This window comes from Anolis carolinensis, unplaced genomic scaffold, assembly GCF_035594765.1.
Source record: "Anolis carolinensis isolate JA03-04 unplaced genomic scaffold, rAnoCar3.1.pri scaffold_12, whole genome shotgun sequence".
Classification (NCBI taxonomy): Eukaryota; Metazoa; Chordata; class Lepidosauria; order Squamata; family Dactyloidae; genus Anolis; species Anolis carolinensis.
In genome coordinates, this window is record NW_026943823.1 from 12,806,234 (window position 1) to 12,821,501 (window position 15,268).

At 41.4% G+C, this 15,268-nt stretch overlaps 2 protein-coding genes across 5 annotated transcripts in view; one reads left to right on the forward strand and one right to left on the reverse strand.

Annotated features, from left to right (window-relative positions):
* The window catches only part of LOC100554237 (phosphatidylinositol-binding clathrin assembly protein), a 39,353-nt gene extending 31,079 nt beyond the window's left edge, over positions 1-8,274 (reverse strand). For all 3 annotated transcript variants that reach the window (XM_008114674.3, XM_008114673.3, XM_008114672.3), the window contains exon 1: positions 8,002-8,274. In XM_008114674.3, coding sequence (XP_008112881.2) covers positions 8,002-8,131 — 130 coding nt within the window. In that variant the 5' untranslated portion in view covers positions 8,132-8,274. The remainder of the gene's footprint in view (positions 1-8,001) is intronic.
* A 96-nt stretch (positions 8,275-8,370) lies between these two features.
* The window catches only part of vsig1 (V-set and immunoglobulin domain containing 1), a 110,117-nt gene continuing 103,219 nt past the window's right edge, over positions 8,371-15,268 (forward strand). For both annotated transcript variants that reach the window (XM_062964034.1, XM_062964033.1), the window contains exon 1: positions 8,371-9,504. In XM_062964034.1, coding sequence (XP_062820104.1) covers positions 9,468-9,504 — 37 coding nt within the window. In that variant the 5' untranslated portion in view covers positions 8,371-9,467. The remainder of the gene's footprint in view (positions 9,505-15,268) is intronic.

Sequence of the window (15,268 nt, forward strand, 5' to 3'; positions counted from 1 at the left end):
TTTGTGGAAGGATTTGAATGGTTTTTTTTCTAGACTTCTGAACATATCTTCTATTTTTACTAGGAGAAGGTGCTTTTTTCAACTATCAACCAATACATTCAAAGCTGTTGAGTAACTTTATGGTTCCACCACTTCCTAATTTCCTGGCACTGTCTAGTTTACTGATTTTAAGTTTGCATTCAAGCTTCAATCCATCACAGGAAGCAGAAGCCAGAAGAGAAAAGAGAGGCATCTGTACTAGACAGAAAGCATCTCCAGGCTGTACTTACTGAAGATGAAATGCCCTAGCAATTGTCATGCACTCAAGCAACAAGTCATTTGTTAAATGAAAGTGTCACAAGACTCTCTGTTCCTTTCTGCAAGTAATAAATATTGCTATTCTTTTGGTTCCAAGCTTTTCTGATGTTCCAGTTAGTTTTCAGAACAAATGGAAGTTGAAATGATCCTGTTCATCATTCTGGAGAAGTGTGTATGCAAACTAAGTCAACAAACAGATGGCAATGGCATGCATGCACAAGAAGGGTGGATACGACAAATAAAAGCATGTCAAATATACTGCAAAGATTCATATCAATGATGGCATCAGAGGCTGCATAATTCTTAAACATAATGTTGCTTTTCCAGATTTTAAAACTTCTCACCATGAGAAGCCTCATTCACTAGCTGGGATAAAAACAAAATAGGACTGTCACCCAAAATGCCTTGGAATTCATGCAACGAAGACCATCACAAGACAACATAAAACATAAAAATAAAATATGTTTAGTAAACACACTGTTAAGCTCTCAATACCATAATCACCAAAGTAACTTTGTGTTTATGAGTCAGATCACGGGAAATTGTCAATATTTCTTAACACCTAATTTGCCAGAACACTGCCTGATTGTTTCCTGTATAACTCCAGAGATAAAATTATAGGGTTTTTTTTTTAAAAAAAAAAAAACCTGAAAATTCATGAAGCACCAAAAAGTTCTTAATAAACTAGAAAGTCTACATAGTTGCAGAAGCACAGTCCAAAGTGTGACAAAAAGAAAGTATATTTACCCAGAGAGCTTAGAACACAAATATTCTTCTTTCCTAGCACAATTTTTTAACCATGGGTAAAAATTGACGTTTAACAATACCAAAGTTATTTTAGCAGCTAAGCTCCCAAGAAACCAGAACCACAATATCTTATCTGGTGAAAGCATTAACAGAAGGCTTCAGACCTTTGTGGCATCAGGTCAAGAATGTTCTTTATTTGGAGACAGATTCCATCAGGAAGAGTCACATGACCACACTCACTGACCTCTTAGAGAAGACATTGTTTTAAAAAATGGCTATTTGAAAGTGACAGTGTAAATTTTCTACAGCAAAAGATGGGAATAAATAATCTAGCAAAAGAAACAGCAGAAGTGTTACTCCGCTTTATATGTTCTCTTACTGTTTTTATTACATAGCAACAATAACCACAGGTTAACATAGTGGATTCCAAAAGCAAACAATCACTGGCCAAAGCACTTCATCTCATTCACATTTTTCTACTAATTTCCTACAGTATATTTGCGAGGTAGAAGCTGCCAGTAAATAACAGCCTGACTTTAATTTGATCACAAGGCAATAAAGAGAATCATCATAAAGGGAAGATGTCTTTGCAGATATCATTTCAGCAAGTCCAGCTTTCATCACCACTCTGTGAGATGTTGTACCTTGCTGAAACTATCCCTTGTACACAAGAGATAAGATCCCCCCCCCCCTTCAGGGTTGATCTCTTTTGCACCTCGTCATCCTAGAAAACAAAGGAAAATAGATACAGGAATCTATCTTGTCATTTGGAAGCTAGACTATCCATCCATTTAGCCTAGTCAGTCAGAACAGGTATTTTTTTGAAATGTAACACCAGCCAATTATATGTATGTATATGTATGTGTGTGTGTGTATGTATATATATTACAGTAGAGTCTCACTTATCCAACATAAACGGGCCGGCAGAACGTTGGATAAGTGAATATGTTGGATAATAAGGAGGGATTGAGGAAAAATCTATTAAACATCAAATTAGGTTATGATTTTACAAATAAAGCACCAAAACATCATGTTATACAACAAATTTGACAGAAAAAGTAGTTCAATACGCAGTAATGTTATGTTGTAATTACTGTATTTACGAATTTAGCACCAAAATATCACGATGTTTTGAAATCATTGACTACAAAAATGCGTTGGATAATCCAGAATGTTGGATAAGTGAGACTCTACTGTACTTTGATAGCATAGGGAAGAGTTAACCACCCTGTAGTGCTTCTTTTGCTGTCTGTGCCCCTATTCAGAAGATTTCACCTCACTTTCATTCCCTGTGATCACTGGATTTTGAAAAAATTGGCTTGTTATGGAAATAAGGATTTGTGAGAAAGCTTCAGTGGAGACCCCTTTCCCCCATGATAATAATTCTTCCAGGAGTGAATTTCCTTTCCAAGGGGTAGATTTCTCTCACTTCCTGTTGTCTCACTCCATTTTTAACTATAAGCCAGATGTAAGTCTGATGTCTGTAACACAGGGACTGCTTGTACCCTACCACAGAGCTACAGTTTACTCCAAAATATATTATACACTTTGTAGGCTGGCATTTAAAGGGGATCCGTGTGAGTGTGTTCAATACTGAATACTGTTACAAAAGAACATGAGTGCTTTATTTGTATACTAGCTTGGGGACCCGGCAGTGCCCGGGTTATTTGAAAAAGGCATTACAGTTCAGTCTCACTTATCCAAGCTAAATGGGCCGACAGAAGCTTGGATAAGCGAATATCTTGGATAATAAGGAGGGATTAAGGAAAAGCCTATTAAACATCAAGTTAGGTTATGATTTTACAAATTAAGCACCAAAACATCATGGTATACAACAAATTTGACAGAAAAGTACTTCAATACGTAGTAATGTTATGTTAGAATTACTGTATTTACGAATTTAGCACCAAAATATCACGATGTATTGAAAACATTGACTACAAAAATGGCTTGGATAAGCTAGGCTTGGATAAGTGAGACTCTACTGTATTTGTATTTGAATGTTAGGTATTCTCAGTTTAGAGTGGGTGAACTACAATTCCCAGAATCGTGGTTCAATCCTCCCCAATCCCTGCCAGTATTCAAAGTTGGCCATTTTGGGTCTGTGTTGTAAGCATGGTCCAGATCTGTCGTTGGCTGGTCATCGCCTGGCTGCAATGCTCTCTGGATGGGAGTGAACTACTACAACTCCCAGATTCCCGGCGCAATTGTCCCAAAACATCTGTCAGTATCCAGAGCAGGCAATGTTCAGTCTGTGTGCCCAGTTTGGTCCAGATTCGTCATTGGCTGGGTTCAGTGGTCTTTGGATGCAGGTGAACTACAACTCCCAAAAGCAAGGCCCATTCCCACAAACCCCTGCAGTATGTTCAGTTGGCCATAAGGCTTCTCTGTGCAAATTTTGGTCCCAGTCAATTGTCGGTGGGGGTCAGTGTTTCTCTGGATGCAGGTGAACTATAACTCCCTTTCCCCCAAACTTGTCCAATATGTTGTATTGGTTATGGGGGTTCTTTGTGCCAAGTTTGATCCTGGTCCATCATCGGTGAAGTTCGACTGCAGGTGAACTATAAATCCCAGTACCTACTACTCCCAAATGACCAGGCCAATTCCCCTCCAAACCCACCAGTATTCAAATCTGGGCATATCGGGTCTCCATGGCAAGTTTGGTCCAGACCCATCATTGTTTGGGTTCATAGCGTAGATGAACTACAACTCCTATAAATTCCCCAGTAGGAGTCACAATGCTCTAACTTGATGCAGGGTAAACTACAACTTCAATCCCTCAAACTCTTCCAGTAAGTTTAGTTGTAGCTCAGTTCTGCTCTGTTTGTTATGCAGACAAATTTGAAATGGAAGGGCAGTAGGTGGGATCATGCAAATTTCACACCAATGGAGAACCCTGGGATGCCTACCTATGGTGCAAGGGCAGGAGGCGGGGTCATGCAAATTCCCCAGCAATGGAGAACCCTGGGATGCCTGCCTGTGGTGGAAAAAGCAAAATCTAGGATGAAATGGTCCCCAAATGAAAGCATTCCTTGGATGGTGTGCCGTTGTATTTGGGGAGGACATTGGCAGGGGTTGGGCTACATGTTCATGGAGCTCGCTGTAATCGCAACATCAGTGGATGGGAGTGACTTGCTGGCTTCTCAGCATTGGGAACTATAGCCTGTTTGTGGAGGCTGTCGGCTGTCTGTGTGAGCGGACACCTGTGCCACATACACACATATGGGTTTTCACTTTTATTATGGATATATAGAAGATATAGATATAGATTTCCACAAGAAAAAGGGTTGGACTAGATGCCCCATGCAGTCCCTTCCAATGACATGATTCTGCTTTCAGATTTCTGGAGCTGTTGAAATCTCACTCCTAGACTCCACCTCTTTGCAACCCCTTTTGAACAACTGTTGCAAAGGGCTCCTAATAAGGTTTCTAATAAGACCCACCAACAAAGCCACAACAACGTACTACCGGTATCTCAGAGCTAAGAAACCTACATCTTCCCTAAAAACACCAGGTCAAGAATCAAAGAGCTGATGTGGCAACAGAAATCAGTGTCACCAAGTCCTGCAACAGAGTGGGTTGCTTTTATGCAAGCTTTAGAGACCAGAATACAAACCAAAGGTTCCAAATTACAAGAGAATTATTCAAAAAGTTAGGAAGAACTGTAAAAACTGTGAACTAAAACATCTCAGACATAAGGATGGACTCCTCTAAAGGAATCTTTAAACAGAAGTTCAGTTTTATTTTCTAATATGCCTCCATGACAGTGAGTTGGAATAAACAGACCTTGTGGTTTCTTACAACTTTAATAGCCTATGATTCTATAACGCTAACTGGAAGAGGAAGAGAAAGAATTTCCTGTAGGGATGAGACAGGGGGAAAAAAGAGAATCTTTTTCTTGTCAGTTGTTTTACCCACCAACACTCATGTTATCCTACCCGACTCATTTTCAAGCTTATGTTTCAGCTGTAATATTCTGTGATTTAAGCCACCCAACTGAATTTATCCTCCCGGTCTCATTAGTTGCATTTCAACCGTAAATCTTTCTCTCCCGCTTTTGCTTGCTGCCTTGAGCTTAACCCACTCAAGAGTGGACGCTGACAATCAGTAACAAATTACAGATTTATCCCAACCCTTGTGTACAATACAATCATGTAACCAGCTCTGACATTAAGTTCAGAAGGACATCCTCTAGGTGAGCAAGAATGGGAAGGTCGCTCCGAAATGCTCAAATGGTCCATTTGTGTGGCCGAAGTACATTTGCTTTCCAATGTTTCAATGTAAACAAAGTTTGCTTCATGCACATAAACAAAAATATTGTTCATAAAATGTATATAACCTATCTGTGAAACTTAAATGTCATGTCTGGTCTCGTCTCCGAAATACTTCACCATGTATGTGTGTGTGTGTGTGTGTGTGTGTGTGTGTGTATATATATATATATATAAATATTCTGAATTCTGAAACACCTGGTCCCACTTCATCAAATAAGGAATAAATATTGATATATTTGTGAGCAGTGGGGTATTAAACACCACAACTAACACACCAAGTATGAGAGATATCCTTTTTGTGGTCTACAGTTATCCACTCATATTTGTTCACCTGTAAGGAAGTCTTTTTGAGCATAATTTCAGAATTGGTTAAGCCAGGAGGAAGCTGTTTTGCACAGTTATGATAAGGCTGTTATTTGTTACTGCCTATCAAAGTCCACTCAGAATGGGTTAATCTCAGGGCAACAAGCAAAAGCAGTGTCGAAATGCAACTCATGAAACAAGGAGGATACATTAAACTGAGTGGGCTTCAATATAGAGTTCAGATTGCTGGTGCTTAAATCCTGACCCTCTGCTTGCTTCAATTCAATACAACTGACCAATAAAAGTCTCCTAAAAGAGAATACAGGCATGGTTCTATAATATAATAATGTTGTAGGCACCAACCATGAGACCACTCAGCCTGCAACTAGTAATAATGATGACGATATTTAGACACCAAACACAAGATAACCCAGCCCCCAAAATAATAATGATGTTATAGGCACCAACCATGAGACCATCCAGCCTAACAATAATAGTTGTAATATTAATAACAATAATAATGATATTGTTTTAGGCACCAACAGGAAAACTACCCAGTCCCAAAATGAATGCATTATAATAACAATGATGATGATGTTTTAGGCACCAACCATGAAATAAACCAGCCCCCAAATATAAAAACAGTAATATAATTTTGTTATAATTATAATGTTTTAGGCACCAACCAAAAGACCACTCAGCCTCATAACAGCAATAGCATTGATAATTAGCCCCATAATGAATACAATATTATGATGATGTTGATGAGGTTTTAGGCACCAACCTGTGAATAACAATAACAATAGTAATAATATAATGTTACTGATTATGATGACGATGTTTTAGGCATCTATGATGAGACCTCCCAGCCTCAAAATGAATATACAATAACAATAATAAGATATTTTAGACCCCAACTGCCAGGGGAAAAATAATAATAATAATTTTATTTTTATACCCCGCCCCATCTCCTCAAGGGGACTCGGGGTGGCTTACACGGGGCCAAGCCCAGGCAAAACAGACAATATAAAACACAACAATAAAACAAATCAATCAACAATAAAGAAAGTCATAAAACAAATATCAAAATCACTAGGCCCTGAAGAAAACAATAATCATGACAGTGATGATGAGGGTTTAGGAACAGATCCCCAGACTCCCAGCCTTCTAATAATACTAATTATTACATTATTATTATTATTATTATTATTATTATTATTATTATGTTTTAGGCACTGATGATGAGAATACAGTTACAGTAAAGATAAAGGTAAAGGTTTCCCCTGATGTTAAGTCCAGTCGTGTCTAAGCCAAAGAGCTGGCGTTGTCTGTAGACACCTCCAAGGTCATGTAGCTGGCATGACTGCATGTAGCGCCGTTATGTTATATAGTTATAATGTACAGAAAATACAGTTATAATGTACAGAAAAATCACAAACAAAGTTAAAAACTTGGCATTACAGTAGAGTCTCATTTATCCAACATAAACGGGCTGGCAGAACATTGGATAAGTGAAAATGTTGGATAATAAGGAGGGATTAAGGAAAAGACTATTAAACATCAAATTACGTATAATCTTACAAGTTAAGCACCAAAACATCATGTTTTATAAGAAGTCTGCCACTTGTTTGGTTGCTGGCTGCACTTGTGTTGTTGGGCATGTTGGCCTGCTCCGCGTTGCTGCCTAGAGAGACAGCTATGGATCCTGACAGGAGGCAGAGTGTGTTGGATAATGCAAAACATTGGATGAGCAAGACTCTGCTGCATACTAAATTTCCTTTGACCAGAAGCTGGAGAACCTTCTGACTGCAACACCAGAGGCACTCCAAGTGGCCAACCTTCTGATCGGGGCCAGCTCACACCTCCTAACAAAAGGATTCCCCCAGGCAGGAATCAGCCAGGCTTTGAAAGTGCAAGGCCATCTAATGCTAAGGTGATCAATTGCAACGTTCACACTTGCGTCAAACAGACAAGAGTTCTCTCTTCCACCCCGGACATCATTCCACAGATATATAAAACCCACTTGCCTAGTTTCCAACAGATCTCACAACCTATGAAGAGCCTGGGAAAGTCACAGAAACCCAATTATAATACTAATAATGGGTACTGTCCTATTAACCCAGGCATGGGCAAACTTGGGCCCTCCAGGTGTTTTGAACTACAACTCCCACAATTCCTAACAACCTTAAAAGGCCCTTTCCTTTCCCCCCTCAGCTGCTTTGGGGCCTGAGGCTGTTAGGAATTGTGGGAGTTGAAGTCCAAAACACTTGGAGGACCCAAATTTGCCCATGCCTGCATGAACCTTAATAGGATGCTGTAGGCCCCAACCTCCTAACCCCAAAATAATCATCATGATCACAATGAGGACAATGAGACTCACAGTCGAGGTGCTTCTTCTTGGGCCCCATGACTTCGTGGGTGGTGGCCTTGCAGACGGCCTTGGCCAGGGCCGAGCCGGTGACGCTGTGCTGCGCCGCCGTGATCCGGTCGGTGATGGACTGCCCCGACATGTCGGCCGCGAAGAGGGAGGAAAGGAGAGGAATCCCCTCAGAGGGCGCCGGAGGAGCAGCAGCAGCAGCAGGAGGAGGAGCAGCCTCAGTCACCGCCCCGCCGAGGCGAAGCCCAGCCCAGCCCCGGCGGCGGAAAGGCGGCTTCTGCTCCTTCCCCGACCGGAAGGCCTACCCCGCTCGCCTCAGGAGAGCCTCGTCTCTTTCACCGCCACTTCCGGACTTCTCCCCCACCCCCTCCCCTCCCCGGCTTTGTCCTCCCTCCCTCCCGCCGCCGCCTCACGGCTCCCACTCCGAGACAAAATGGCCGCCCGCCCTCCTTCCCTGTCACAGTGCTCCCTCCCCGACGCCTGTCTCTCTCTCCCTCTCTATCTCAGGTATTTCTTTTTTTTGGACTCCAACTCCCAGGATGCCTCATCATTTGCCAACGCGGCGGAGGCTTCTGGGAGTTGAAGTCCTTAAAAAAAAAGACGATCAGCACTGTTAGGCCCCTCTCGCTGCCATGGCAACGCAGAGTGGAATCCTAGGATTGGCAGCTCAGCCCTTCCGCTTAAGGTTGCCATGGCAAGTAGGCAGGATAGTTAGAAAGGACAGGATAGGTGGATAGGAAGATAGAGATAAGTAAATAGATAGGTAGATTTAGGATAGGTGGATTAGATAGATAGGTGGAGAGATTAGATAGGATAGACAGATAGGATGGTTGGTAGGTAGATAGGATAGGTAGGATACAATAGATAGGAAAGGTAGATAGATGGGATAGGTAGGTTGGGTAGGTAGATAGGATAAGATAGCTAAACGTAGATTGATAGGTAGGTAGATAGGCTGGGTAGATAGGTAGGTAAGTAGATAGATAGGTGGATAGATAAGTAGGATACGTAGGTAGGTAGTATAGGACAGGTAGACAGGTAGATTGATAGGATAGGTAGGTAGATAGGCTGGGTAGATAGGTAAGTAGGATATGTAGGATAGGTAGGTAGATAGGATAGGTAGGGTAGGTAGATAGGTAGGTTGATAGGATGGGTAGTTAGGTAAGTAGGATAAATAGGATAGCTAGATAGGATAGGTGAATTAGATAGGTAGAGAGATTAGATAGGATAGACAGATAGGACGGTAGGTAGGTAGATAGGATAGGATAGGTAGGATAAAATAGATAGAAAAGGTAGATAGATGGGATAGGATAGGATAGGATAGCTAAACGTAGATTGATACCCTGTTTGGTACCCTGTTTCCCCTAAAATAAGACATCCCCAGAAAATAAGACCTAGTAGAGGTTTTGATGAATTGCTAAATATAAGGCCTCCCCCGAAAGTAAGACCTAGCAAAGTTTGTGTTTGGAAGCATGCCCGCCGAACAGAACACCAGAGCATGCAGGTTTGGTAAGTGTACGTACCATAGATTGTTGTACATGGAAATAATGGTAGTAACAAGAAATTCTTGATAGGATTCACAGTTTATTTATTTATTTATTTATTTAATTTATATACCGCTCTTCTCCCCCAGGGGACCCAGTTTGTCTGGTTATGCTGGTTTGTGATGACAACTACTGTACAGTATATAATAAATGTTCATTTTTTTGTTCAACAATAAATGTGAATTCTTCTTCATGGAAAAATAAGACATCTCCTGAAAATAAGACCTAGAGCATATTTGGGAGAAAAAATTAATATAAGACACTGTCTTATTTTCAGGGAAACACAGTAGGTAGATAGGCTGGGTAGATAGATAGGTAAGTAGATGGATAGATGGATAGATAAGTAGGATACGTAGGTAGGTAGTATAGGACAGGTAGACAGGTAGATTGATAGGATAGGTAGGTAGATAAGCTGGGTAGATAGGTAAGTAGGATACGTAGGATAAGTAGGTAGACTGAAAGGTAGGTTGATAGGATAGGTAGGTAGGTAAGTAGGATAAATAGGACAGCTAGATAGGATAGGTGGGATAAAATAGATAGGGTAGGTAAGTAGCTTGATAGGATAAGTAGGTTAGTTAGGTTAGGATAGGTAGACCGGTAGATTGGTAGGTAGATAGGTAGGTAGTTTTATAGCACTATAACATTCTAGAGCCTTATTGAGATTTCTAGTGGACAAGAACACCAGTCAACCAGATACTGAGCAGAGCCAATGGTTCCCAAACTTTCGTCCTCCATACGTTTTGGACTTCAACTCCCAGAAGCCCCAGCTTGTCCAATGGCCATGAATTCTGGGGGCTGAAGTCCGAAACACCTGGAGCGCCACCAGTTTGAATCCACAGAACCTTGAAGACAGCCTCAACACCCATTTAACCCCGTTTCTGATCACGATAGATTTCACAGCCTCCTTTTCTTTTGCTGCAGTTCTTTTTTTTACTGACTTCCATTGAGAACTGTTTGTTATTAACAGCCATGGCTCCATGCTGTACAGTACAATACAGTCATCCCTCGACACTTGCAGTTTTGACTTTGGCAGATTTGATTATTGATGGATCTGCTTAAAGATGCTCTCCCTAGGAAGCCCCAGGTCCTCCACTGTGACTCTGTGCCCCCCAGTGCCATTCAGTGAAGGTGACTATAGGGTTGTACTATACTTTTTTTTAGTGAGGTGTTCTCTCTGATAAATAAAATAGCCATTTCTTTATTTGGGGTTTTTCACTTTCCCCTCATCTAAAGTATGTGTTTTAAAATGTGTTTTAATTGTATTATATTGTATTGTATTGAAAAGGCCTTTGGCTCGGTTGAGATCAATAACACTCTGCACCAAGCCGGAAATGGGGGGGGGGGGGGAAAGCACAGGGGATCATATATTTTGACAAATGGTAGATTTGCATGAAGCCCAGTGGATCAACAACAAATCATATAGGAATTGTTGTTGTTGTTGTTGTTGCTGTTGTTGTTTGCTGTGTCATACTATGTCTTTGTGCCAATAATAATAATTATAATAATAATAACTGCAAAGGCTCTGGCATAAACCAAAGCACATGGTCCCTGTAGTAATCGGCACTCTGCGTGACGTGCCAAAACATCTCAGCCAGCATTTGGAAACAATAAACATTGACAAAATTACGATCTGTCAACTGCAAAAGGCCACCTTACTGGGATCTGCACGCATCATCCGAAAATATATCACACAGTCCTAAACGCTTGGGAAGTGTTCAACTTGTGATTTTGTGATATGAAATCCAGCATATAGATCTCGTTTGCTGTGTCATACTATATCGTTGTGTCAATAATAATAATAATAATAATAATAATAATAATAAATTTTCAATTGAGTGGGTTGGGAGCTATCCCAGGACGATGGACGGAATCGTCCAACACATCCAGAGGGTTTCAGGATCTTAGGGAAGGTTACTACGGGCCATAGATGTGCGTTTATGTTGGCACACACTGCAGTAAATCCAGTTGCTTTGCCTGCCCCCAAAGATGGCTGGTTGGTGACAGCAGAAAAAAGAAAGAGCGGCACTTGTATTGAGAAGACAATAAAGGCTTTGACAAGGTTCCCAAAGTCGGATTGCATCTGGAGCAGCATCATTCGAGAGAAAGCGGCCTTGTCTCTTGCTGATGCCCATTGCTCATCAGAGCCCCTGCAGCACGAAGAAGAAACGCATTGAAGAACCTATGCAAACAAAAACCGCACCGACAGGTGTCCATCCTTTCAAGGCTCTGTGTTAAGGAAATGCCATTCTTGGTGTTGCAAGCTTTAAACACCGTTGATAGATTTACACAAACACCAGCTTTCCTCGTGGGTTTTATGCTCGGTGGTCAGTTTGTAATGAATGGATGCCACATTAATCTTCACAGGAAGGACGGACCCTGGATGCATTTTAATTCAAAAGAAATATCTTGTTGGTAAGCACCATTCTGAGAAAAATTAGCCTCCACTCTCCTGTGTTTTATTGGGCTTAGTTGCACACCCGAAATTATAGCGGAAAGCTATGGAAATAAACAAAAACCTCACCCACACCTGAGCAGCCAGTCGCTTTCCCCAAGTTGTCCTTTGTGCCACTTTGTATTTACATTGAAATGATATTTTGTGATGGAAATTATAACATGGTAGCCACACAAATGTCACACTTTGGCCTCCTATTTAAAAAAAGCTGTCAGTGAAAGAATGAATGCTGAAAACTGTGACATAGGAGAAGGAAGGTGGAGATGGAATATGGAGGGTTGACTCTCCCCAAGTTACAAATATCCAGCTTACAAACAAATCATAATTATGAATGGGGATGAGACAAAAAGGAGAGAAATCTACCCATTGGAAGGGAAATCCACTCCTGGAAAAGTTATTATCATGGGGCAAAGGGGTCTCCACTGAAGCTTTATTGCCAATCCTTGTTTCCACAACAAGCCACGTTTTTCAAAATCCAATTATCACAGGGACAGAAAGTGAGGTGAAATATTCTGAACAGGGTCACAGATAGCAAAACAAACACCACAGGAGTGTCCACTCTTCCTTATGCTATCCAAAGCTATATGTAAGGATAGAAGGTCAAGATGTGAACACATTCAGCAATTGCTTCCATACAGGTGGTGGATTCTGTTTTTGTGCAACTTGCTGGCTGGCAGGCAGAAAAATGTGTGAACTCGGCTGGAAATCATTGCATTTGACATCATGCAATGTGAGTGTATGATGGGAAGTTCAAAGAAAGCCAAGCCCTATGAGCAGCGGCTTAAGAAGATTGGGATGTTTAACATGGAGAAAAGAAGGCAGAGAAGGACTTGATAGAAAACACATTTAAATATATAAAAAGATATCACATTATGGAGGGGTCAAGCTTGTTTTCTGCTGCTCTGGAGTCTGGGCTATAACACAGCAATGGATTCAGATTGCAGGAGATTCCACTTAAACATTAGGAAGAGCTTCTTGACAATGGAATGTACTGGCTTGGAGGTTTTTAAGCAGAGGCTGGATGGCCGCCTGTCAGAAGGGGACCGGATGACCCATGGGGTGTCTTCCAACACTACGTTTCAATGATTCTGTCCTTGTTAAACCCAGTATCTCTTAATACAAACACAGCCCAACTAGTGTTTGATGGGAAATTGCAACTCACCTAGACCTCTCCCCGGAGCATGTTTTCCTCTACTGATAGTCTCAGCTATCTGTGGACAGCAATGCAGCTGCCTGGGAGGCGATAATGCAGCTGCCTGGTCATATCTTTTGAGGCCAAACTATTCATGAAAAGACGCAAAGGCATGGCCTCCAATATTTCACCGATGAAAACCAAGGTCCTTTGAGCCAAGCAAACTCAGAATGTGGTCAAGATGGAGAAGCTTATTTATGAAGGAAGACAGAGAAGCCAGGGAAGGGTGCAATGGTTTGCTTTTGCTTGACTCTACTGGGAAGGACAAAAGTGAGCCCTTTCTTTTCCTCTCCCCATTGAAGACAAACTACTTTTTTTACATTGAACTCAGTTTGCAGCCATAAAAGTAAGATAAGGACAACAGGTGGAAAGTAAAGGAGAAACTGAGACATTTTTAAAGTAGATAAAAAGTGGGATGACCAAAGAGAAATCATGACTGTTTATGCCGAACGGAATTGTAGCTTGATGGGACACCAGCACTCCTAGGTAGAGAAAGCTCAAGACTATTAATTCTACAGAGTAGATGCACCAGAAGGAAAACTTATACATGACACTATGGTCCTTCAGTTAGCCATCTATGCCATTCTCTTTCTCTTCCTGCACAATGTCCAAGCTTTGGATCTGTTTGCTTATAAATTGCAACCAAATGTTATTTATAGCACTGGAGAATTTTCTAAAACAGTTTCCAGCTATTACGTTTTCCCAAAAGCCCACATCACCATTTCACGGATTCCAGAGATCCTTGGCTCCACTGTTTTGAGTTTCATGCAGACAAACCTGCCAGATATTTGTGGCCTTATTCTTTTTCCCCTTCCCTTCCCGTGTACTAAGAAAAAGGAAGCGAATCTTGCACTAGGAAGTGGTGAGGCAACTATATTGCTAAACATGTAACTGGAGCAAAAGTTAACTGAAAACATCTTGGTTTGGCTGCTGAATTCATCTTGGCCTGCAGGACAGCTTTGCATGATTTTTTAAATTCCCTGAACACAATGCATGGACAAACTGTGACATTTTTGCGGCAAATATCTATTTCCTGCAACAAGTGGCATGATTTTAAGGGACACAGTCCTTAGATGCATCTACATTGTAGAATTAATGCATTTAGATACTACTTTTACTGCCATTGACTGAATGCTATGGAATCATGGCAGTTCAAGTTGAGTGAGATGTCAGGATTCTTTGGCAGAGAAGATTAAAGACCTTGGGAAACTCCAACTCACATAGCAAAGCGGAGTCAAACCACTTATTCTACAAGGTAGATGCACCCCGATCATTGATGCTATTGAAATGGATTTTTGGGTCAAAAGTACACAGATGATCAGTTTCTATTTGGAAAAGACACACCTGGCAACAGGAGCCCCTGGTGGCTCAGTGGGTTAGACCACTGAGCTGCTGAACTTGCTGACCGAAAGGTCGGCAGTTTGAATTCAGGGAGCGGGGTGAGCTCCTGCTCTTAGTTCCAGCTTCTGCCAACCTAGCAGTTCAAAAACATGCAAGTGTGAGTAGTTCAATAGGTACCATTCCGGCAGGAAAGTAATGGCACTCCATGCAGTCATTCCAGCCTAGGAGGTGTCTAGGGACAATGCTGGCTCTTTGGCTTAAGCCTGTTTAAGAACCTTCAGAGAAAGAGACCATCTGAATTACTGTAGGGTGTAAGGATAAATAGACACAATCACATAATTGGAGGTACTGATGTTCACAGAGGTTTCGAGGGAGAAAATAAGAAACAAGAAACTCCAACAAAACAACACAGTGTGACCTAAGGCCCCCTTACGGTTGTTTGCCAAGACTAGGAGAAGCTAACAAAACCCCAGGCAAACAGAGCTGGACATCCAGTCAACAGGGCAAAGTCGAATGCCAGCATTCCCGAAGTTGTGTTTTGCATGAGGGAGGTCACTGGACTTTCGCTCTAGAGAGAGATAAGAGGTGAAAGTACTTAGCAGCCGGTAAAAGGACATCAAGTGAGGGCAATGGGGGTTTCCTTTCAACCAAAGTTTGGCAAAGCAATAGGTACATTTTGTGCCATTCATTTAAGGCTTCCTTTTGCACCAGTTGGCCAAGAACTTCTTGCATTTCCTTTCTGGG